The 25,824-nt window shown below is 52.4% G+C and overlaps 1 protein-coding gene across 1 annotated transcript; it reads right to left on the bottom strand.

Annotated features, from left to right (window-relative positions):
* Positions 1-21,789: 21,789 nt before the first annotated feature.
* Positions 21,790-22,752, bottom strand: LOC109748010 (uncharacterized). The gene is made up of 2 exons (XM_020307065.4): positions 22,338-22,752; positions 21,790-22,239 (listed from the first exon to the last, which is right to left on the bottom strand). The coding sequence occupies exons 1-2, from the start codon at positions 22,553-22,555 to the stop codon at positions 21,942-21,944; spliced, it is 516 nt and encodes a 171-aa protein (XP_020162654.1). The 5' UTR covers positions 22,556-22,752; the 3' UTR covers positions 21,790-21,941.
* Between the last annotated feature and the right edge of the window lie 3,072 nt (positions 22,753-25,824).

Genomic DNA, 25,824 nt, shown 5'->3' with positions numbered 1-25,824 from the left:
AGCCTCGGCCGCAGGTGGGTGAGTGCGTCCTCCTCGCAACCCATGTCGACCGCGGTTTCACTCTGCCTCCACATCCTTTTTTCCAAGGTATCTTGAACTTTTTTGGTGCCCAACTTCATCACTTCTCTCCAAACACGATCACATATCTCGCTGTGTATGTCTCTCTGTGTGAAAACTTCTTGGGCTGCCATCCGCGTTGGGGTTTATTCAAACACATCTTTACCTGCCGTTCTCAGACTGTGAAGAAGGCAAATCCGACTGACGAAAAGACGCACGTGATCCAAATGTGCGGGGTTTAGGGATTTAGACGATGGGTAGGAGTACTTTTCCTCCCATGACCCTTCCCGAGTCGGTTAGGGGATGGCAGTCGACCTGGTTCTACTGCCAAGATGTTCCGACTCCCGGTCAGTCGACCGGTCTTCCCCCCTTCACCATGGAGCGAGTCCACCAACCCTCTTCACTGACCGTGACTCCAGCAGAGAAAGGAGAGGTGGCACTGCTAGTCGACCGGGTAGTTCAACTAGTCCCTGATGGTGTGACTTGCATGGATTTGTTGGAGGTGTTCCTCAGTCGACGCATCCAGCCTCTTCAAGCCCGCGATCATCCGATGTGGATGTACTCGGGAACTGATGACTCCGCTCGGGTCCACCCGGAGGAGGTCGCCGAGGAGACGGTGGCACAGTGGCTGCATAGCATCACTCGAAATAAAGACAACCCCAGGGGGTCTAGGAGAGTTGCACCATTCGACGCCGATCATGAACCGGACAAGGTCTGGTCTTCGTTACCGAGTGTCTTTTTATTCTGATCTGCAATTGCCCTTTTGAACCTGATTGATGCTCGTTTGACTCCTGTCTTGCAAATTTATACTGAGATGTACTCGATGCCAAACGGAGAGAAAGTCCAGGAGGGAATGGAGGGCGGAGGCGAGAGTGCCGACTGGAAATCTGACGATGAAAGTGATGAAGAAAGTGCGGACTCAAGCAGCAGCGAGGAGGTCGACTCGCCCCCTTGTTCTGAGAAACGTTCCAAGCATTCACATGACCCAGCAGGTGGATATGGCAAAGTAGCCCCGCCAAGTATGCAGGTCTTGAAGCAAACTCGGACATCTACTCCCGATCCGCCAGAGAAGGCCCCGAAGCAGCCCAAGGTTGCGCCAACAAAGCCTCGGAAGGCCCTGCCTAAGATCAAGGTGGACGTTCCAGTTGCTTCTGCGTAAGTGTTTCTCCTCCTTGCTTTTCTCTTGCTCGAGAACTCCTATGTTTATCGTCGACTCATTCGCTTGTTTGACCAAGTGAATTTTGGAAATTTCAGTGCTGCTACTTCCGGGACATCCATGGATATTTACAAGGATCAAGATGAGGAGGAAACTGAAGACGCAGCCACCTCTCGAGCAGGTATAGTCTCCACATCTATGTTCTTGCTCTGCCGACTGTTCTTTCGGTCGACTGAATGTTCTTATGGTCGAATGTTTTTGTAGCACCGCCAAATGTTATCGAACTGCCAGATCATGATGACCATGAGGATGTGCCTCAAAGGAACACAGGGAGAAGAGGCAGGACTCTGGGCAAGAAGGTGCCCGCCAGCAAAGCGTCTCACTCGACACCAGCATCGGACTCGGTCGTCCCACAACTTGGTGATCCAGCTCGGGCTTCTGTTTCCTTTGTTCATCCTATGTCAACTGCTCAGCCTTCAGTGTCGACTATTCAGCCTCCTGCTCCGACTGCGCAACCTCAAACTTCAGTTCTTGGAGCTACCTCGTCAGTTCCACCAACACCTCTCTTTGCCACTCATCACGTCTCGGAAAACGAAGTAAGCGCTACCAAGGAGGTCGTGTCCCAAGCAGGCTTGATGATGGAGCGAATGAAGGTGGTGTACGAGACCAGCAAGGCCGCTTATGATGCCAGCTCTGCCCTTCAAGCCAACGTCCAAGTAAGTGGTTGATTTCCGAGTCGTCTTTCAGCTTGATCTTTGCTTTGTTAGGACATGCTACTTTAAAACTGCTGCTTTATTATTCGTAAGATGCCCGTGGATGAGCGTTTTGAACCTTTAATGTGCATCTATCATGAGTCTGCACCTTGCAACCTCTCACCCACTGGGTGTTTTGACTTTTGTCGTGTAGCTCTTGTCGATTGAATTCTTGAACCAGTGGAGGCACGCTGAGTGCACCCACTGGGTGTAGTCCCTGAGACCGATGTCGAATGTTTGATTCGGCGGGGGTCTTATGCGAGGTGTTTGTTTGTAATACTGACACTCGGTCTAGACGGATCTTGTCGAGCGAACTCTGAACCAGTGGGGGCATGCTGAGTGCACCCACTGGGTGTAGTCCCCGAGACCACGGTCGACTGCGGGCAGTCGGCTGTGGTCTGAGAACAAATGTTGTTTTTCTCTCTTTATTTTTACTCCTTCCACTCGTACTGGGCGGACCATGTCGAGTGGGAATTTGAACCAGTGAGGGCACACCAAGTGCACCCACTGGGTGTAGTCCCTGAGACTACTATTGAATGTTTAATTCGAAAGTAGTCTTAGAACTCTTTTGTCATTATAGTCTGATCTTTACATCTTATCACTCAGAAGTGACTGAATCTTGTTTCTGTCGACTAACTTGTCTTTTTGTTCACTGCACAAATCATGTGATCTTGGAGCTAGGTTTGCTGATCTGGAGAGGAAGTAGATCCAACTCAATCTCGACCTGGAGTTGGCCAAGGAAAACTTGTAGAAGGCCAAGGATGAAGCGGCTACCATGGGAGGTAAAAACTTGTCGACTGTCCACCTTGCCATCTGTCCTTTTCGCCTTTTGAACCGAGTGACTCCACTCGAACAGATGTGCGTAGTGAAAACCGACAACTCCAAACTCGTCTGAAGAATGTTATTTCTTTAGACAAAATGAAGCAGGCTCTCGAGCAAAAGGACCTCGACCTTGCAGCAGCGCAGAAGACGGCCCGAGAAAGAACTGAACTTGCTGATAAGAAGCTGGCTTCAGTCGGCAAGTTAGAAGAAGAGAATGCCAAGTAGAATACTGCTGCTGAAGCGAATAAAGAAGTTGTGCAGCTGAAGAAGGACAAGGTGGCCCTGACTGACAAAGTCGAAGATCTCACTTGGAAGAGAGATGAACTGGAGACTTATCTTGAGGCCTTGCCAAGAAGATGTTCCTCATGCTTGAAGGTAGCTTCCCCTGTCCGACTGGTTTGCAAAAAACTTTTCCATCATGCAACTGCCGACTCATCATTTTTCTATGCTTGCAGAATTCTGTCGAAACTTCAAGGAAGAGACTGGGCGGATTGAGACGAGCCTGGATCCCATCAACTCTCATGTTAAGGATGAAGCTACCATGAACGTGATGCGACTGGAATCTCGCCTCGCCAGCGTCCTGGACTATCTTGCCCGACTAAAGGTGGCGGTGTCGCGAGTCGACACGGAACTCTGGCCAGGTGTGACGTTCCAGAATGACCTCGAGTCTCTGATGACTCGACTCAATGAAATCCCTGGTCGAGTGCAGGCATGGAAGAAGTCATCTCCTTGGTGCGGCGCTGATGTGGCTCTGTCTTTGGTCCGAGTCCACTGCAAGGAAGTTAAAGAAGAGAAGCTGGCATCTCTCAAGGTCGCCAACACCAAGAAGCTTCAATTCCAGTCCTTCATGGGGACCTTCATCGACGCTTCCACTCGTATCGCAGATGGAATCGACCTGGATGAGTTCGTCGAGCCAGCTAGCCCTCCTCCTGCTGAGTGAAAAACTTAATAACTTGACTTTATTTGCCTCGGAATGCCGAGTGATTTTGTAATCGTTGAAACTCCTTCGGGCCTGACGCCCGAGTACTTCTGCCGATGGCTTTTGAACCTTCATGGATTTATCCAAACTCGGTTGCTTTATTTGCACTGCTTCCTGATTTCTTGACTTAGGCGAATCTAGGATCAAGGTTGCATTTCTGAGTGAGAGGATTGCTCTCTACTCGGAATAGATGTTATACTTGTGGCGCAGCTCTGAGTGTGACTGCACATTGTATTTGTGGCACAGCTCTGACTGCAACCATACATTGTACTTGTGGCACAGCTCTGACTGCAACCATACGTTGTATTTGTGGTGCAGCTCAGAGTGTGTGGCCAAGTTCCGAGTGAGAGAGTTGCTCTTCACTAGGAATTTATTTTGTAACTTAGGCGAGTACGGGATCACAACTAAGCCCCTGAGTGGGAGGATTGCTCTCCACTCGGAGTATTTTTGTAACTTAGGCGAGTACGGGATCGCAGCTAAGCCCCCGAGTGGGAGGATGGCTCTCCACTCAGAGTATTTTTGTAACTTAGGCGAGTACGGGATCGCAGCTAAGCCCCCGAGTGGGAGGATTGCTCTCCACTCAGAGTATTTTTGTAACTTAGGCGAGTACGGCATCGCAGCTAAGCCCCCGAGTGGGAGGATTGCTCTCCACTCAGAGTATTTTTGTAACTTAGGCGAGTACGGGATCGGAGCTAAGCCCCCGAGTGGGAGGATTGCTCTCCACTCGGAGTATTTTCGTAACTTAGGCGAGTACGGGATCGCAACTAAGCCCCCGAGTGGGAGGATTGCTCTCCACTCAGAGTATTTTTGTAACTTAGGCGAGTATGGGGTCACAGCTAAGCCCCCGAGTGGGAGGATTGCTCTCCACTCGGAGTATTTTTGTAACTTAGGCGAGTACGGGATCGCAGCTAAGCCCCCGAGTGGGAGGATTACTCTCCACTCGGAGTATTTTTGTAACATAGGTGAATCGGGTTCACGGCTAAGTCCCCGAGTGAGAGGGTTGCTCTTCACTCGGAGTATTTTTGTAACGTAGGCGAGTACGGGATTGCAGCTAAGCCCCCGAGTGGGAGGATTGCTCTGCACTCGGAGTATTTTTGTGACTTAGGCGAATCGGGTTCGCGGCTAAGTCCCCGAGTGAGAGGGTTGCTCTCCACTCGGAGTATTTTTGTAGCTTAGGCCAGTACAGGATCACAGCTAAGCCCCCGAGTGGGAGGATTGCTCTCCACTCGGAGTATTTTTGTAACTTAGGCGAATCGGGTTCGCGGCTAAGCCCCCGAGTGAGAGGGTTGCTCTTCACTCGGAGTGTTTTTTGAAACTTAGGCGAATCGGGTTCGCGGCTAAGCCACCCGCTAGGGGATTTGAACACATATGTTCTTGGGATAACAATCATTAAGATACTGCAAAAATCTTGTCTTTGATAAGCAAACTAAAGGATTCTTATTACAACTCGTCGATCCGAGTGTTTAGGTATAAAAACGGCGGAGCAGCTCCGCATTCCACGAGCATGCCTCGTGTTCTTTCTTGGCTACGTTGTAGAGGTGATACGCCCCGTTGTGGAGCACCTTGGTGATGATGAAGGGGCCTTCCCAGGCCAGAGCAAGCTTGTGAGGTCGCTTCTGGTGCACTCCGAGCACAAGGTCTCCTTCTTGAAATGCTCGACCTCTGGCGTTTCTGGCGTGGAATCGACGCAGGTCTTGTTGATAGATGGTCGACCGGATCAGAGCCATCTCTCGTTCTTCCTCTAGGAGATCAGCTGCGTCTTGGCGTGCTTGTTCTGCTTCAGCTTCCGAAAAGAGTTCCACTCAGGGGGCATTGTGCAACAAATCACTCGGTACCACAGCTTCAGCACCATACACCATGAAGAAGGGGGCTCGATCACTCGACCGATTGGGAGTCGTTCCCAATCCCCATAGGACAGATGGTAACTCAATCACCCAAGCTCCTGCAGCATGCTTGAGATCGCGCATCAGTCGGGGTTTCAGCCCTTGAAGGATCAAGCCATTTGCCCTTTCCGCCTGCCCATTCGACTGCGGGTGCGCAACGGATGCGTAGTGGACCCGAGTGCCTTGGGATGCGCAAAATGCTCTGAACTCATCAGAATCAAAGTTGGAGCCATTATCTATTATAATACTATGAGGGACTCCATATCTGAATATCAGCTCTCTGATGAAACTAATGGCAGTGCTTGAATCAAGATTCTTGATAGGCTTGGCTTTGATCCATTTGGTGAACTTGTCGACTGCTACGAGCAAATGAGTGAAACCACTTCTGCCGGTCTTGAAGGGCCCAACCATGTCCAATCCCCATACTGCAAAAGGCCAGACGAGTGGAATAGTCTTCAAGGCTGATGCAGGTTTGTGAGACAGGCTTGAGTAAAATTGGCAGCCTTCGCACTTGTCGACTATATCTTTAGCCATCTCATTTGCACGTGGCCAGTAGAATCCCACTCGGTATGCTTTGTCTACGATGGTCCGAGAGGACGCATGGTGACCACAGGTCCCCGAGTGGATCTCATTTAGAATCATTCGAGCTTCTTCTTGGAGAGATGCAACGCTGAGCAACTCCAGTGACACTCTCCCTATAAAGCTGTCCACTTAGGCTTTGGATCGACGGACGATATGGCGGGCCTCATCTTCATCCTCTGGGAGCTCCTCCCTGAGCAGGTATGCGATATATGGCACCGTCCAGTCGGGGGTGATCACTAGAACCTCCCTGATCAAGTCAACCACAGCTGGGACTTCAATCTCAGTCGGATTGGTTGAACTTATCGGTTGTGGGGGCTCCTCCGTGAAGGGATCTTCTTGAACTGACGGGGTGTGGAGATGCTCCAAGAACACATTATCGGGGATAGGCTTCCGAGTGGAACCTATCTTCACCAGATCATTAGCAGCTTGATTCTTGATTCGAGGTATGTGGTGGAGCTCTAACCCCTCAAACTTCTTCTCTAGCTTTCTTACTGCATTGCAATAACCGGTCATAGCTGGGCTCCTGATATCCCACTCCTTCATCACCGGATTAACCACTAAGTCCGAGTCACCGTAGACCACCAGGCGACGGACGCCGAGTGAAATGGCCATACGCGACCCATACAAAAGTGCCTCATACTCAGCTTCATTGTTTGAAGAATCGAAGTGAATCTGGAGGACATAGCTGAGCTTATCACCTCTCGGGGATACCAAAAACACTCTAGCACCGGAACCATTCAACATTTTGGACCCATCAAAGAACATAGTCCAATGTTCCGAGTGAACCTGAGTCGATTGCTCCTGCTCAATCCACTCGACGAGGAAATCTGCTATTGCCTGAGACTTGATTGCTTTCTTTGCCTCGAACTTGATATCCAAAGGAAGGAGTTCAATCTCCCACTTGGCCACTTGACCAGTTGCGTCCCAATTGTTCAGAATTTTAGATAATGGAGCATCACTAACGACTAAAACCGAGTGGTCTGCAAAGTAATGTGCAACTTTCTTCGTGGTCAAGTAAATCCCATAGACAAGCTTCTCATAATGCGGCTATTTTGCTTGGATGGAGTCAAGACTTCAGAAATATAGTACACTGGGCGTTGAACTTTGTAGGCTTTGCCTTCTTCTTCCAGCTTGACGGTGAGCACTGTGCTGACAACCTATCCAGTGGCTGCAATATATAGCAGTAGAGGCTCTTTGCTGATTAGAGCGGCAAGCACCGGCTGGGTGGAAAGCAGGGCTTTGAGCTCTTCAAACGCTGCTTCAGCTTCAGGATTCCACTCGAACTTGTCAGACTTCTTCACCAGTCGGTAAAGAGGTAATGCCTTTTCACCGAGACGTGAGATGAATCGACTCAATGCAGCCAAACAACCAGTAAGCTTCTGAACATCGTGCACACGCACGGGGCATTTCATTCGGAGGATTGTGCCAACCTTCTCTGGGTTTGCGTCGAAACGAGGAAACCTAGTAACTTTCCACCTGGGACTCCGAATGTGCACTTTGACGGATTGAGCTTGATATCATATCTTCTTAAGTTGGCAAAGGTTTCAGCGAGGTCAGTCAGTAGGTCGGAACCTTTGTGTGACTTGACCACGATGTCATCCATGTATGCTTCCACGTTCCGACTGATTTGGGTGAGCAGGCACTTCTGGATCGTACGCATGAACGTGGCACCGGCATTCTTGAGGCCAAAGGGCATGGTAACATAGCAAAAACACCCGAATGGGGTGATGAAAGTTGTTTTTATTTCGTCAGGTCCATACAGTCGGATCTGATGGTACCTGGAATACGCATCCAAAAAGGACAAACGCTCACACCCCGCAGTTGAGTCGACGATCTGGTCGATGCGGGGGAGAGGGAAGTGATCTTTCGGGCAGGCCCAATTGATATGTTTGAAATCGATACACATATGAAGTGACTTATCTTTCTTGGGGACCATGACAACATTGGCGAGCCACTCGGAGTGGTATATCTCGCGGATGAACTCCAATGCCAGAAGCCGAGCCACCTCCTCACCAATTGCCTTCCTCTTCTCCACGGTGGACCGACGGAGATGCTCTTTAACAGGTTTTGCTTTTGGGTCGACTCGCAAACGGTGCTCAGCCAGTCCCCTGGGTACACCCGGCATGTCAGATGGTTTACATGCGAAGATGTCGCAGTTCTCACGGAGGAACTGGATGAGCGCTTCTTCCTATTTGATGTCGAGTGTTGTTGAGATATGAGTCGGAGCAGCATTGGGATCGGTCGGGTGAATGTGAACTGGCTTTGTTTCACCGGACGACTGAAATGTTGATTCTGAAGCAGGCTTCTTAGCACGCAACAAATCACTCGGATCAGCATTCTTCTGGTATTCTTGCATCTCTACTGATGCCATCTGTTCATCGGCAATCTTTGAGCCCTTCTGGAGGCATTCTTCTGCTCTCTGCCGATTCCCAGTGACTGTGATCACTCCTCCGGGGCCAGGCATCTTCAACTTGAGGTACACGTAACACGGTCAAGCCATGAAACAAGCATATGCAGGCCTGCCCAAAATAGCATGGTAGGCACTGTGAAAATCCACCACCTCAAACGTCAACTTTTCCTTGCGGTAATTCTTTGAATCACCGAAAACCACATCAAGAGTAATCTGACTGAGTGAGTCAGCTTTCTTTCCTCGGATGACTCCATGGAATCGCATGTTGCTCTCGCTGAGCTTGGACATCGGAATGCCCATCCCTCGGAGGGTCTCAGCATACAGAATATTCAGACCACTGCCACCATCCATCAAAACCTTGGTCAGTCGGGTGCCTCCAACGACTGGGTCGACCACCAACGCTTGCCGCCCGGGGGTAGCTACATGCGCTGGGTGATCGGACTGGTCGAATGTAATGGGAGTCTTTGACCACTTCAAATACGTCGTTGTTGCCGGAGCAACCATGTTTACTTCTCTGTTCATAACTTTCAGTCGACTTTTGCTCTCGATGTCAGCAAAAATCACTAAAGTGGCATTGACATTGGGGTAACCATCATCCTCCTCTTTGTCCTCGTCCTTATCAGATTCCTTTTCCTTTTCACTGGGCTGACCCTCTCGGAAGCTCTGAATTAGGAGTCGTCACTGTCGAGTGGTATGCTTGGGGTAAATCAGGTTTCCCTCTTCATCTTTCTTGGTGTGTATGTGACACGGCAAATCAAGCACATCATTTTCCGCTTGATCTTTCACTTTCTTGGGGATCCATGGCCCCTTAGGCTTTCCTTTGAATTTCCCTTGGTTCAAAAATGTGGCCTTAGCAGGGCCTGCTGGTTCTGCTTTGCGTTTCTGCTTCCGACTGGAATTCCCTCCTCCGTTGTCCTGGGCGACTGGTTTGTTCTTGCCACTGCGGAATCGGTCTTCCTCTTCGCCGTTAGCGTACCGAGTGGCTATTTTCATCATCTGAGCCAAGGACATGTCCCCTATCCGACCGAATTTCAAGTTAAGCTCTCTATATCGAACGCCTTCTTTGAAGGCGCAAACTGCTTGGTGCTGTGACACATTCTCCACTGTATGATGAAGAGTGGTCCATCTCTGGATGTAATCTCTCAAAGTTTCATTTGGTTTCTGGACGCAATGTTGCAATTCAGTCAGCCCAACGGGTCGTTTGCAAGTGCCTTCAAATGTCCTGACAAACACTCGGGCCAATTCTTCCCAACTGAAATACTACCAGGGGCCAACGGATTCAACCAAGCTCTGGCTGAACCCTCCAGCATCAGAGGGAGGTGCTTCATGGCTACATCATCATTGCCGCCACCAATCTGCACTGCCACTCGGTAATCCTCTAGCCAAGTGTCAGGCTTTGATTCACCGGTGAACTTACTCACCCCCGTCGCCAACCTGAAGTTGGGGGGAATCTCTGCAGCACTGATGGCTCTGCTGAAACGTTCAGGCCCAGACACATGCACTCTGCTTCCACTCGGGTGATTCCTATCTTGTCCTTCCCTGTGTGCTCGGCCTCTGTCGACCAAGCCTTGCACGACAAGTGATCTTGCATCAAACCCAGGCTCTCTTGGGTCGACCGGAGCTCTCGCTCGACACCATACAAGCGCCTGTCATCATACCGCCGGGGCGAGTACAATCCGCCCCTCGGAGGGGGCGTGGGCACTCGACGGTTGTCATCACGGCTGTACCGATGATCATACTGTCCGTGGCCCCGACCCAGGTATTGGTCCTGGCGGTGCCCACGATCTTCGCGCCGCGGGGGTGATCTTGGGCTGTGAGCCGACTGGACAGTGTCTGCAACCACAGATCTGATGTGAATCCTGTTGCGCGACTGAGAAACAGCTGTGTTTTGTTGACCTGCTGCCCGGAGCAGCGCTCGGATCTGCAGCAAACCTCTTCCTGCCTCCGATTGAGACGATTCAATCGACTCTGCTATACGGGCTGCAGCTGTAAGATTCTGGATCGAAGTGCAGTATACCTAGGGCTCGGGTGGAAACTATTGCCGTTGTCGTCGAATGGATTCGGGGATCTGCCAACGGGCGCGCTCGTCGAGTGAATGTTGAAGGTTCTCCAGACGCGTGCGCTCAGCCAAGGTGGCCAGGCGCGCAGCTTCCAGGCCCCGAGCCTCGGAAGTCTCCCCCACGATGGGGGTCTGGAGCCCTATTCAAGAATTCGTCCGATTAACCAGTTAACTTGCTGATTAACCCCTACTCGTAGGGTCACCGAGTAGCCGATAAACCAATAAATCGTCCGATTAATTGATTAAATGGCCGATTAACTTGCCGATTATCCCATTAATCCCCTACTCTCAAGCCAACCGAGCAGCTACCAGTTAACGATTTCCTCAACAATGTCTGGAGCGCCTCCACATTGCGGCGATGCAGCTCTTCCCTTTGTTCCGAAGTGAGGGCTTGGGGTTCATACTCATCGTGAGCATACGACGGGCCATCGTTGCCGCCGCCGCCACCGCTGCGACGGTACCCAGGCGGGCTGCGACGGCAGTCGACCATGAGGACCTCCGCCGCCGGGTCGCTGCTTCCGCACTCGGAAAGAGTGTCCGCGGAGCCAGTCGACTGGACCGTAGAAAGATTCGTCGGGCTCGATTGCCGCGACTTGGGAGGTGACCAATTGGTGGGCCACCGCATGCTTCACCCACCGCTGGAGCCGCGATCGACCAGACCGCTTGCGATGGCGAACAGCAGGGAGAGTGGATGATGAGGGAGCTGACTGATACTGGGTCGACGGCTGCTGAAGGAGGACGCCGCAGGCACTCGCGCGAAAGTGCGCTGCCCCATGGAAGGGAAGGGCCTCGACATCGAGGGGGGCCTCCTGGAGCCAGGCGGAGTCGTCGGCGATGAAGACGAGCGCGTCGAGACGGATCTCGCGGCCCAAAGCCAAACCACCGCCAGAAACCATGATGGAGATCGAAAAAACTGCAACCTCACCGGAAGTCGCTAAGACGCCGGCCCCATGGTGGGTGCTAACTGTCGTGGGAGCAAGTCTGGCAGTAAGAATAGGGGGTACGTAGGAGGAGGCAAGGTCTTAGCTATGGTGAGATTGTGCACGCAAGATTTACGAGTTCAGGCCCTTATTGGAGGAAGTAATAGCCCTACGTCTCGACGCCCGGAGGCTTGGTCGACTGGATTATGCGCGAGAGTTACAAGGGGTGCGAACCCTTGTACCAGAGGAGGCGGTGGCTTATATAGATGCGTCGGACCCCTCCAGCCCTCAGTTACACAGGGTTCAATGTACATTAAGACAGGGCGTTACTGGTAGCGCTAGCTATAAAGAGCTATAAATGATCTTTAAAACTACGGAGTGAACGCCTGACCGTTGTCATCCTGAGTGGCTTTAGACCTTCTGTACTCCGAGTGGTTTCTCGTATGGTCGAGTGACTTTTATCTTGGTTGAATGGAATTGGGGTATCCGACTGGGACAGCTGGTCGAGTAGATTGCACTTCAAGGTGACTTTAGTCGGTATCCTTTGTTGCACTTTGAATGTTCTTGTCTCTGAGGTACTGTCCTTGGGTAGGGCGTCTAGTTCAGGCCTATGACCCTACCCTAGGTACATGGCATCGTCAGTACACTTGTTTATCCTTGTCTGTGTACTTGCATGTTCATCCACCATCGTCAATCCAGCTAGCCATATAACACAAGGACCACACATGCCCACCATCGACAAGGCGTAGCACTCGAGCGACACCCCAGCACTGGCCCTCTCTAGTCATTGGATGGATCATTGTGTGAAAAGGCAAAGCACATCCACAAACCTGAGAAACCCCGCTTTTACTGTGAACATACTTGAAGAAGCAACGACAACAATGACAAGGTAAGGATAGAGATCAAACTGTTTACACCTAGATTTTTGGGCAGTGATCTGCGCCGGTGCGCCGGCCGAACGATTCGGCCGGTCGCACCGCAGCTGCCCGATTTACCTCTGTATTAACCGTCAGATCTAATCCTCACCAAAGTCAAACGCAGCTTCATCTCTTCCTCCGCTGGTGTACACATCTAGCCGCCATGGATGAGCGAGGCACCCAGACTCGAAGCACCACCGGGCTTGGCCGCCCCCGGCGCCGGTCACCGCCCTCGCCACCGGTTGCCGCCCTCGCCGCCGGTGGCCACCTGTGTTTCATGCTGGCTCGGCGCATGCAGCAGCGTGTGCGCCGGTTGCAGCTCCCCCGGCGATGGTCGCAACTCCGCTGCGACGGTCGGAGCTGCGGCGGCGAAGATCACCGGACGCGCGCCCTCGAAGACGAGCTCACGTCTGAACCGAGGCAAGGCTTGAACCATCGCACACCCTCTGTGTTGCAAACATTGTTAAAAAAGCTTCAACCCCTGGATGGAAAAGCTTCAAGCCCTAGATGAAAAAGCTTCAACTGGCACTGCGATTCACGAGGAGATACAACCGCTGACGCAAAATGCTTCAACCTTAGATGAAAAAAGTTTCAACCAGATGATAGAGAGAGCTTTAACCAAGGGCTTCTCAAAACAAAAACAAAATTCAATCGTTTACACAAAAGCTTCAACCGTGGACGGAAAAAGCTTCAACCGTGTATGAAAAAGTTTCAATCGTTAAGAAAGAAAGCTCCAACCTGACATTGCAACCAGAGAAAAGTTATGTGGTGTAGCAAAACGTGACGCCGGTCGTAGCAAAATGCTATGCCGGTTGTAGCAAAATTCTATGCCGGTTGAAGCATGTAGCAAAACTACAGCGTTTTGTCATCTTCTTCCACCTCCAGCCGTCGCTGGTTGAAGCTCAGCCATAGCGGGCAGTCGACATGTTCCCCCGGCGCGGTCCCAGCACCTCCGTCGCGGCGCCCCGATACAGTCCATAGCAGCTTGTTGGAGCCCCAGTCGCAGTCCGCCCCGAGCTCGTAAGCCATGGCCGCCCTGACCTTGAGCTCGCAGGCCATGGCGCATGGGAGCAGCACTCCCCATGGAGGAGGTGCAGCTGTGGGGTGTGAAGGGAGGAATGCTCGGAGCTGCCTGGTGCTATGGCGGAGGAGGCGAGCGATGGAGAAGGAAGAAGGAGATGTGTTGCAGATAAGGAAAGGGGTGAGCTGTTTCTGGCCGCATGATTGCGATCCATCTCGCGGCTTGCGTGAGACCGGCGTAACGGTTCGGCCGGTGCCCCGGCTGGAAACGTTTCCCTAGATTTTTTTCCCTAGTTGCCAACGGAAGAGAAGTGATCAAAATAATGGTCGGTAAGACTCTAGGGTGATCTTTGCTCTTAGGGCTACTCTAATCAATTTTAAAAATCATAACTTTTTAAAAGACTATCGTTATTGGACATTAACACACTTTAATCCTTGAAACACCTTTAGGTCCCAAAAATATTGGGAGCGCCAAAGCAACATTCTCCCTCCCAAAATATTTCGCGAAAAGCATGAGCATCAATAACCGTCCCAATCCTATCAAACCGGGCACATAGGAACTTTTAGGGAATACTAATCACCACCATCCCTCCCGCCGTTTTAAGGGAATGGAGTATGTAGCCTCCCCATGACCTCGACACTATCCCCCCACCCCCCCCCCCTTACCCAACCCTGACAATTGCGGAAAATGATGTGACCGTTGAGGTGGCCATGGTCACAAGTAACACCGACTAGGCATCATGCGCACGTCCATCTTCCCGCCAGAGATGTGCCCGCCAAGGGTTGACCTGATACTCCACTGGTCTGAGGGGCGAACAAGAGGAGGCACAACACAGTCGCGCTAAAAATGGGACGACAGCACGGGTGCTGAAGAGGAAGAAACGGAGAGGGAAAGGAAAGCACCTATCGCCCCTAATGATGCTCCCACTTGCGTTGACCTGTACACTGACCCCCCCCCCCTCCGAGCAGAGCTTTGCACGTGATGTGGTAGTTGATATGTTCATGTCAAATTTCAGTGAGTCAGCGCTAGTGGATCAAGTTGGCATTCATTGTTGGGAATCGTAGCATAATTTAAAATTTTCCTATGCTCACCAAGATGCATCTATGGAGTCTACTAGCAACGAGGGGAAATGAGTGGATCTACATACCCTTGTAGATCGCGAGCGGAAGCGTTCCAATGAACGTGGATGACGGAGTCGTACTCGCCGTGATCCAAATCACCGATGACCGAGTGCCGAACGGACGGCACCTCCGCGTTCAACACACGTACGGTGCAGCGACGTCTCCTCCTTCTTGATCCAGCAAGGGGGAAGGAGAGGTTGATGGAGATCCAACAGCACGACGGCGTGGTGGTGGATGTAGCGGGTCTCCGGCAGGGCTTCGCCGAGCTTCTGCGAGAGAGAGGTGTTGCAGGGGAGGAGGGAGGCGCCCAAGGCTTAGATGTTGCTGCCCTCCCTTCCCCCCACTATATATAGGGCCAAGGGAGAGGGGGGCGCAGCCTTGCCCCTTCCTCCAAGGACGGGTGCGGCCAGGGGGGAGTCCTTCCCCCCCAAGGCACCTCGGAGGTGCCTTCCCCCTTTAGGACTCTCCCTTCTTTCTTATCTCTTGCGCATGGGCCTCTTGGGGCTGGTGCCCTTGGCCCATATAGGCCAAGGCGCACCCCTTACAGCCCATGTGGCCCCCCGGGGCTGGTGGACCCCTTTGGTGGACCCCCGGACCCCTTTCGGCACTCCCGGTACAATACCGATAAAGTGCGAAACTTTTCCGGCGACCAAAATAAGACTTCCCATATATAAATCTTTACCTCCGGACCATTCCGGAACCTCTCGTGACGTCCGGGATCTCATCCGGGACTCCGAACAACTTTCGGGTTTCCGCATACATATATCTCTACAACCCTAGCGTCACCGGACCTTAAGTGTGTAGACCCTACGGGTTCGGGAGACATGCAGACATGACCGAGACGCCTCTCCGGTCAATAACCAACAGCGGGATCTGGATACCCATGTTGGCTCCCACATGCTCCACGATGATCTCATCGGATGAACCACGGTGTCGAGGATTCAATCAATCCGTATGCAATTCCCTTTGTCAATCGGTATGTTACTTGCCCGAGATTCGATCGTCGGTATCCCAATACCTTGTTCAATCTCGTTACCGGCAAGTCTCTTTACTCGTACCGCAATGCATGATCCCGTGACTAACGCCTTAGTCACATTGAGCTCATTATGATGATGCATTACCGAGTGGGCCCAGAGATACCTCTCCGTCACACGGAGTGACAAATCCCAGTCTCGATCCGTGCCAACCCAACAGACACTTTCGGAGATACCCGTAATGCACCTTTATAGTCACCCAGTTACGTTGTGACGTTTGGCACACCCAAAGCACTCCTACGGTATCCGGGAGTTGCACGATCTCATGGTCTAAGGAAAAGATACTTGACATTGGAAAAGCTCTAGCAAACGAAACTACACGATCTTTTATGCTATGCTTAAGATTGGGTCTTGTCCATCACATCATTCTCCTAATGATGTGATCCCGTTATCAATGACAGTCAGGAAACCATGACTATCTGTTGATCAACGAGCTAGTCAACTAGAGGCTTACTAGGGACAGGTTGTGGTCTATGTATTCACACATGTATTACGATTTCCGGACAATACAATTATAGCATGAATAATAGACAATTACCATGAACAAAGAAATATTATAATAACCATTTATTATTGCCTCTAGGGCATATTTCCAACATTCATGACCTCTGTTAGATGGGAGAGAGAGGGATTGTTGCGGAATATGATGGGTGTATTATTGAGCCTCGAGGGCGAGTATATATTGAGTACAAGACTTGGAGGGCAAGACGCCTCTCCTGGAGATAAGGTAGGAGACGGATTACAAATCCTAGACTACCAAATACAAGTATCCCAAATATATCTCTAACATCCCCCCGCAGTCGTAGCGGTAGCGTTGCGAACAACAGGAGCGTCACGGACGGTCAGACTGGAGAGAATAGCAGCCGACGGACTGACATCCCCCCGCAGTCCTAGCGGGAGCGTCGTGGACGGTGTCGCGTCGCGGACGCGTTGACTGTAGAGGAAGCCGATGAGTTTCTCAAGCGTGGATGAGAGCCCTTTGTGCCGTTGTCGAGGTAACCGAGAGCGTGGGTGGTGTAGCCGTGGTCGAGGTAGCCGTGCGAAGAACGCCGTGGTCGATGTCGAGTCGGGGTAGCCGGTGTCGAGGGAGTCGCCGTGGAGCCGCGGGCGCACGGGGGCGCCGAGTTAGCATGGGCGCAGTGGTGTCGAAGAAGTGATGCGCCAGAAAGGAGAATGGTGTTGACGACGCGTCGCGCCGGGTTTGCCAACCCCGGGGACACATCGTAGACGAAGGCACGCGTCGGTGTTGCCAGCACCGGGCATGCGTAGACGGTCGAAGACGAAGTTGACGAAGCGCCGCACCAGGCTTGCCAGGCCCGGGGACACGTCGTGGACGAAGGCACGCGGCGGTGTTGCCAGCACCGGGCATGCGTAGACTGGGACCTGCACGAGCTGTACGCCATGTCGAAGAGGTCGGAGAGGCCAGCAGAGAAGGACTCGACGACGGTTGCGGCGCCAATCGGCACGGGGCCAATGTCGCCCGCGGTTGTCGGAGTAGATGAAGCGGTCGGGGTAGATGACGGCGACGCTGGCGACGAGCTGGTGCTAGACGAAGACGAAGTGGGGTGGATGGGCGGCGGCGACAGCTACAGAGGTAGCCGCGACGGTGGCCAAAGAAGAGCGGCGGCGGCGGCGGCTAGGTTAGGAGTGCGGCGGCGGTGCTCGAAGTAGGCGAAGAACCCTGACAGCGTGACGAAGACCGACGCGGACGGTGGCGTTCCCGCGCCAAGGGAGACGGCGCGGCGCATACCACGGGAGGTCGACGCGCAGTGACGGCAGAGTGGACCGCGGGCCGCGGTGCTACGGCCCGAAGGGGCGACGCAGCGGCGGCAGGCGGGTCGGGGCGACGGCGGGAAGACCTCGGGGCGGCGGCCGGGACCGCGGGCCGCGACGCTGCGGCCCGAAGGGGCGACGCAACGGCGGTGTGCGAGTCGGTGCAACCGCGGGGACGGCCTCGGGGCGACGGCGGGGACCGCGTAACGCGACACTGCGGCCCGAAGGGGCGACGCAGCGGCGACACACGAGTCGATGCAGCCGCGAGGAGAACCACTGGGCGGCGGCGCTGCGGCCCGACGGGGCGACGCAGCGGCAGCCCGATGCTCGATCGGTGGAGAGGCGCGCTGAACTTGGGGACGATCTTCACGGGACCTGCGGAGGCGCGCGTAACCGACGGGCCAGGTCGGTCGCGCGGCGTAGATGAGGCGGATCGCGGCGGCGAGCGGATGATCAAGCCGATCGCGCGCGAGGTCGGGGACGCCGCTCGGTGGAGACGTGGTGGCGGCGGAGTCCGAGATGAAGCTAGCGACGACGGACGGCGTGGGACGTCGTGCGGACGAGCTTGTCAGCACCGGCACCCGGGTTGCCAAAGCAACGCCGGCGCCCGGGCAGCGAGGCCCGAGTGACCAACGGAGCAGCGGCGACCGAGTTGAGGCAGCCAATGAGCCTGACGCAGCCGTCCCGACGCAGCCAAGGACGAGGCCGGTGAGGTACCGGGCCGCCGTGCAGACGCGGCGGAGGCGGTGATGTGGATCGACGGGCGGGCCGGCGCGCGAGCGACGGCTATGATTGGCCGTCGCATGGCGCGAGGCCGCCGGGTCGGGGCGATGCAGGTGTCCCGGTCGAAGCAGGGCGGTGACGGCCGGCGCAGGGCGACGGGCGGACCGACGCGCGGACGGTGGGCGCGCGTGGCCGCCGGGTCGGAGGAGAGGTCGGCTGGTCGCGCCAGGGTCGGAGTAGAGGCGCTCGGGGTCGACGGCGGTGGCGGGCGACGCAAACCGATCATAGATCGGAAAACCAAAAAAGAAACGCCAATCAAGACGATCGGCGAGAGAGAGAAGACCCGGATCAAGGGATCGGGAAAAAGACTCTCTAGGGCAGCCGGTCAACACGACCGGCGGACGAACCCTAGGTACGGGCGGCGCGGCCCCCGGCGGCGATCATGGAGACCGACCGCCCCGGGGGCGGCGCGGAGCGGAAGCGACGGCGCGGCTAGGGTTTGGATCGGTTAGGCTGATACCATGTTAGAAGGGAGAGAGAGGGATTGTTGCGGAATATGATGGGTGTATTATTGAGCCTCGAGGGCGAGTATATATTGAGTATAAGACTTGGAGGGCAAGACGCCTCTCCTGAAGATAAGGTAGGAGACGGATTACAAATTCTAGACTACCAAATACAAGTATCCCAAATATATCTCTAACAACCTCAACTTCGAGATGGAGGCGTCGGCCATAGAACAAGAAGAGGAAGATGACTTTGAGATCCCGAGCCAAACCACAAACAAGAAGATGAGAAGAATGAGCAATTACAATGTGGAGGAGGACATAGCTGCGTGTTATGCCACGATGAATGTGTTTCTTGATGCGGCTATAGGCACGGACAAGAGCAAAGAAACATTTTGAAGAGGAATTGATGGGTACTATCGGCGTACATTATATGGTTAGTTGAACCTCACAAAATCTGCACCTTCGAACCATTGGGCAGCGATTCAAGACCTACGCAACCAGTGAGAGGGGTTGTGTTGATCAAGTGAAAAAATACCGACAAGTGGTGTGCCACTCAATGAGCATGAAGTCTGCATCCTAGCACTTTTTAAGGAAAAGGACAAGAGGAATGGTTGGAAGGCCTCCGCTTTGCAGCGTTATTGGGAAATTTTACGAGATAATGAGAAGTGGACAAGGGGGCAATTCGAAGAGAAAACCAAAGACGGCAACGGTGATGCGCTTCTTCTACTAAGATGATGAAACTAAGGACAGGGAGAGAAGCCCCGCTCCTACCTCTAGGTCGGATGGGTAATGAGAAGAAGAATGGCGGTGTCCTGGGTGATGCGTACAAGGAAGAGAGAAAAGAAATGCTAGAGTCGAAAACACGGTTAATGGTCAATGATAAGGCAGATAAGATGGCAAAGTGGATGGACTTACACGGCTGGAGGAGCAAAGATCGAAGGTGATTGGAGCTACTGGGGAGAGGAAGGCGGTGACCGAGGAGAAGAAACTTGCGACAGAGGAGAAGAAGCTTTCCCTTTAGGAGGAGAGGCTGAGGATCGTCCCCGAGGCGGAGATGAACGTGAGGATGGAGCGAGAATAAGCGCTCATCCTCTCAGGGATGTTTAACGATTGGACGACATGGCAAAATAATTTGAATAAAACCACAATGCTAGCGCTTGGTTTGCTCATAAATTGACATTTGAAATATTGAAATGTATATCTTCAAACATCCAAGGTTTTATTAAATATGTCGTTGGAATGAAGTCGAAATAAGATTACATGTACAATAAAATGAGACAAATAGCAAAAGAACAATGTTGGGAGCTAAGTTTTAGGGATTGATTACGTGATTAGAAACCAACCTTCCAATACACTGAAATTTGGGGAGTTAAAAGTTTTGGGACCGTGTTTTGGAAGTTAAGTGGGGTTTGAGCGTTAAGTCTTGAGATCGAGTACACTTGTCCTTAATATATGAAGAACAACATACACTAAATATCTCGTCCACGTTTGGCACCGTGTCGCCGCCCCCCCCCCCCCCCCCCTCCCCGCAGGCGGCCCGGGCGCAAGAACCCTAGCCACTGCCCCCAGGCCCCATCCACCTCCCCTCCCGCCGCCGCCGCCGGCGGGCGCCGCGGGGCAAAGCCCGCGTGGTCGTGGTACCGGCGGCGGGACCTTCCCTCGCCTCCCTGGAGCAGGGCCATGGGGGGCTCTTCTTCAGCCGACGACGGACCTCGGTGGCCGGCGCGTCGGGCGAGGCGCACTGGCAGGCGGCGGTGAGTGGCGGCACTGCCGCTGGCCGGTGCAGGCGTGTCGCAGTGGAGCGCGCGTGCTGGTGGCAGCACGGCGTTCGCTTCGTGGCAGGGTTCGGCCCAGTCAGATCTGCGCTGGCCAGAGATGAGGGTGGCGGCCGGAGCTCGGCAGGAGGCCTGGCGGTGCGGCGGGCCTGGTAGGAGTCGGGAGCGAGGCGAGGGTGCGGCTGGCTGGTTGTGGCGCCGTTCGGAGGCAGAAGCGTGAGTCCGCGGTCAGTTTGGTGGAGTCGACGTTGTGAGGCTCGGCCAAGATGGAGTCTTGGCGAGCAGCGAGCAGCCAGCCACTTCTGTTCGGCGTGATGAGCAGCGATGCTCTCCCGATGGTGCAGCTTGGCTTCGTCGAGATGTGGGTCCAGTCATCGCAAGGCTGTCCCTTGGAGTGGGCGATGGCTGTTGCGGGCGGCCTGGACTTGCCGGAGGTGCGGAGTGGCTGCGGTTCCTGTCCAGGCAGGGCGTTGATGGTGTGGCCGGTGTTCTCCTTGCTGTGCGTCCGGGCGATGGCCCTCGGCTTGGCAGCTACGTTGGCGAAGTGCTGCGGTGGCGGCGGTGTGAAGCTTCTGGGACGGTGTTGCCCGATTCTAGATGGTGTGGGGAGGTGCGACACGTGGATGAAAATCTTGCACGACTTCCGTCGGGCCGCCGGCGATGGCACCCGCGGATGCCATTCCGCTCCTTGGAGGCGTCGTCGTGGCGTGTTCGTCACCTCCCTCACTCGCCTGGAGTTGTGGTTGTCTCCGGGCGAAAGCCTCGATTCGGTTGGATCGACACAATGGCGGCGTCTTCGACGTCGTTCCTTTGCTGTGAGCATTGTGTTTGGAGACATGGCCGGCCCCTCGTCGCCCCCCTTCGGTGTTCGCCGCTGTCCTTCTTGATCCTCTACAACGCTATGTGCGCCTGTCGCCGGTGTGTCCAAGACGGCGTCTTTCACGGACCGGATTGAGTCCTGCCACCCACTTGCCACTTCCTCTTAGGCGATAGGAGTGGATGGTGCGTCGACAAGTGAAGCTCTGCGGAAGTTGGTGTTCTTCGGAGATGTCCGGTGTCGGTCAAGACGCGGTGTTGAGTTTCGATTAGGATAGGCCCTTTGTGTTGTAGCTTGCTTTGCGGTGTTGTTGCTCGGATGTGGTATTGCGCTATGCTTGTTGTTCGCAGCGAGTGTAGTTTCTTGTAACTCAAATTCTGCCTTCTATAAAACTATGGTACGCCGAGGCATACTCTCGAGGAAAGAAAACATATACTAAATCTAACTTGAACAATAGACGAGTGATGAAACTATAAGCGCACTGAGAGTAGATACTGCACAAGGCATGTTTCTCATTTCTGTATTTACACATCCATCGACCAGCCGGCCACCTTCCGGTCAGTTACCATGTCAAAATCCACGTAACAACCGCACCAACTGCTCTTCGACACGACTAATCTGCGGGCGAAATCTCCTAAACGAAGAGCGGAGCCCGCACGGGCAAGCCCTTGGGCCTCGCCGCGCTCGCCGTCAGCGGCCGGAGCGCCGGCGCCCTGCCGAGCGCGGACAGCCGCCCTTTGGACACCTTCTTGAAGGCCGCGGCATTGTGGCGCGCGAACCGCCGGCGGTGCGCGTCCTGCAACCCGACCTCGCAGCTCCGCGACGTCTTGATCCGCTTGCCCGGCGGCTTGGCCAGGTCCTCCAGGCCGCCCACGGCCGCGAGCGACGCGAACGACTGCGACTTGCCGTCGAAGAACTTGGACAGACCCCTCCTGCGGCAAGAGAAAAAGAACACACATGTCAGACCACAGCTTCAAGATCAAGGCCGGGCCTCGGAAGAACTCGCAGTGCCCGGGCAGAGACCACGTACTTGAGCGGGAGCTGCGCCATGAGGGAGGACATCTGGAAGTTGTCGGTGGATCCGGACGAGCTGGAGCTGGAGGTGGCGTCGTCGTCGAGCTCCTCGTCCGACGACAGCATGGAGCCCGCCGCCGAAACCTCGGACTCGGACGGGCAGCCGATGTCCTCCTCCTGCTCCTCCTCGCAGCTCTTTCCATTGCTCCGCGGGAACATCATGTAAGCCTCCATCTCCCGAGCAGATCACACGATCACAGCAACGATCTCCCGAAACGATCGACGCAGCGTAAATGGCTGGAGTTCACGGGTGCTAGCAGGACGATGGCTTGGAGGACGGAGCGGGGGGGTCGGGAGCTATAAAGGTACCGGGGGGAGGAGGATAAGAATGAATGACGAGCCGTGGCAGAGGAGGGGGGTGCGGATGCGCGCGGGACGGGATAAAGAAGTCAGTTCGTAGCAGAATAGAATAGAAGGAATTAAAAAAGATGATGATAAATACGGGCGTGATGGTTATCATCTCGGCGGCAGGCAGGCTCCGTGGAGTGGGTCGACGTGGGGGGAGGGGATAAGGCATCCACGTATTTTTCTTGCACGGCTTTGCAAGATGCGACGGGTCTGCGCGCGCACTGTGGTGGGGGTGGGGTGTGTCCCCCTTTCCCGCAGGCGTGCCGACCGTCCCCATCCGGTGGAGCCGGGAGGAACCTGGGGATGTATGCTTGCTTGCATGGGGGCGTTGCAGTACGCTTTGGCTACGTATTCTGGCCGTCGGCTCCTTATCTTTTTCGTCGACGGCTCCGATGGGGGATCGGGTCGAGTAAAATAGAGTGCTTTAATCAGTTGACGATGCTCGGATTGGCGGAGTATTCGACTGCAGCCTGCTTCATTTTCTTATCTTTCCTTTGTGTCAAGTCGACAGACTCTCGTGGCATATGGGATTGATGGTGAAATTAAAGGGGTTCTCCGAGCTGGTCTAATTAATTTGCTTATCTCTGCGAACTCTAGGCAGAGCCTGTTATAGAACTCTATTTAAGCAAGTTTCGTTTCATTTCGAAAACTTTTATTTCTGCACAAAAATAATACCTTGTAAGTTCTGCTGAAAACAGCGTCAGTCCGGGGTTAGCTTTATTCAAATCATGCAAATTAGAGTCCAAAACAAAAGAAAATGCGTTAGGAAAAGTAGATACGTTCGGGACGTATCAACTCCCTCAAGCTTAAACCTTTGCTTGTCCTTAAGCAATTCAGTTGATAAACTGAAAGTGAAAAAAAAAACGTTTACAAACTCTTTTACTCTTGTTTGCATAAATAAGCTTAAACAGCACCCGAGTTTTCAGCCAACATTATAACTAACTATGTTGACAACAATTCTTAAAAACTATATTAACTCATATCAATGACATAATCAGCTAGCGAACAATAATAAGATATCTCAAACGGCAACACGTTGTCAAAACAACCATGATATAATATGACAATAGTGGTATCTCGCTAGCCCTTTATGAGACCGCAAAACATAAATGCAGAGCACCTTCAAAGTTCAAGCAGCGACTAAACATTGTAATTTATGGTAGAAAAGATCCAGTCATGATGCAACCAACATTAGCTACACACAATGCATAAGTCATGACAGCTGTGCTCTGAGGTTCTGACACTTGTTTTACAAGGTGATGACACAACATAAAAGTAAATAGATAGTCCCTTCGCAGAGGGAAGCAGTGATTTGCAGAGTGCCAGAGCTCAAGTTTTAAGACAGAGATAAATGATATTTTAAGACATGCACCCTTCTCATTTACTTCACGACCATCAGTTATCAATATCTTCCATGCTAAGCACGCTAGTGGCGGTTTCCAAGCGATAAAAGTAAAGGTTTTGACTCTATTGGAAGTTTTTGTTTGGTTATTTGAGAGATCATTTCTTTTGCAGTTTGGGACTGGTCATCCCTATTACTGCCATTTTCTCGTGCAATGACGAGTGAATAAACACTTGACCTGAGAATAACCCGCTTAGCATGGAAGATACCGACCACCTCCTGTCGTTCCATGAACGATCCAGGCACACAAAAAGGATATTTATTTGAAGTTTTTAGAGGTGACACATGCAAATTTACTTAGGACGGCATGGTAATACCGCATATAGATAGGTATGATGGACTCATATGCAATAACTTTAGGTTCAAGGTTTTTTTATGTACAAGCACAGTTCCCACTTAGTACATGCGAAGGCTAGCAATTAGACTGAGAAGCGGCCAGCTAGAGAGCAACAACGGTCATAAACATGCATTATGCATAAGTAACATTGGACACTAGCATGAGCAAGATATGAACACCATGAACATAAATATCATAGAGGCATGTTGGTTTTGATTCAACTACATGCATAAACATGTGTCAAGTCAAGCCACTCGAACATTCAGAGGAGGATACCATATCATCATACTACATCACAATCATTTTAACGCAATGTTGATATCCAAAATAAATCATTATCCACTTCTAGCTACTTATGCATGGCATGAGAAACTATAATCTCTAATTGTCATTACAAACATGTTTAGTCATAATGAGCTGAATCATGAATACTAGGTTAAACATATTTACACAAACAGAACAAGTCGAGTTCATACCCGTTTCTCTCTGTCACGGCCAGTTCATCGAATATCGTCGTCATTGCCTTTCACTTGCACGACCGAACGATATGAAAATAATAATAGTGCAAGAGTGCCGTGGACTAAGTTGGAATATGCAACATTTTATTCAACAGGAGAAGACAAGGTAAAGTGGGTTATTTATTAGATCAACGATTATTCATATGAGAACCACTCAACATTTTCATCGTGGTCTTCTCCCCGGCAAGACTCGAATAAAAATAAAAGAATTCAGAGAAACACACTGAAATATTTTTTAAGTTTTGGTTTTTTTGAACAAGCACATAAAAGGAAAAGCAAAACGAGAAAAAAAATAATTACACGGGAAAGCTCCCAACAAGCAAAAGAAGAATAAGTCAATCTTTTTGGGTTTCTTTTTAGTATTACTACTAAGCATGCATAGCAAGTAAATTAACTACAACTATTTTTTTGTTTGTTTTTTTAAAGTTTTTCAAACACACAAGAAGAAAGCAAGAAAATAAATCTATGCATGGATGATCCAATGAAAAAGTGTGAACACCGATAAACGAAAATAAGTGGACATGAATGTAATGTCGGTGAGAACACGTACTCCCCCAAGCTTAGGCTTTTGCCCTAACTTGGTAGTCGATCAGTAGCCTGGATGGTAGTAGGGGTACTGGGGAGCGGGCATCCACTCATCCCACTGCTGAGGTTCCTCTGCTGCCTCTGCAGCAGCCTGAGTGTTCCGGTAGGCGATGATGTCCGCAGGCATAATCCTATATCCACCCCTGACAACAGAATCAAACAAAGCAGGAGCAGCCAACGGGATAATATCACTAGTTTCAATGCTAAAAACCAAGTTATAAGGAATAAGAATGTCAGGAGAATCTTTATCGGT

The sequence above is a fragment of the Aegilops tauschii genome, chromosome 2, assembly GCF_002575655.3.
Source record: "Aegilops tauschii subsp. strangulata cultivar AL8/78 chromosome 2, Aet v6.0, whole genome shotgun sequence".
NCBI classification, from domain to species: Eukaryota; Viridiplantae; Streptophyta; class Magnoliopsida; order Poales; family Poaceae; genus Aegilops; species Aegilops tauschii.
This window is presented reverse-complemented; position numbering and strand designations above follow the sequence as displayed.

Excerpts from the sequence above, each read along its gene's own strand:
- LOC109748010 (XM_020307065.4), bottom strand. The coding sequence starts at position 22,555 with ATGGAGGCTTACATGATGTTCCCGCGGAGCAATGGAAAGAGCTGCGAG. Across the intron at positions 22,240-22,337 it reads ATGGCGCAGCTCCCGCTCAA|GAGGGGTCTGTCCAAGTTCT; the intron begins GTACGTGGTCTC and ends CTCTTGCCGCAG.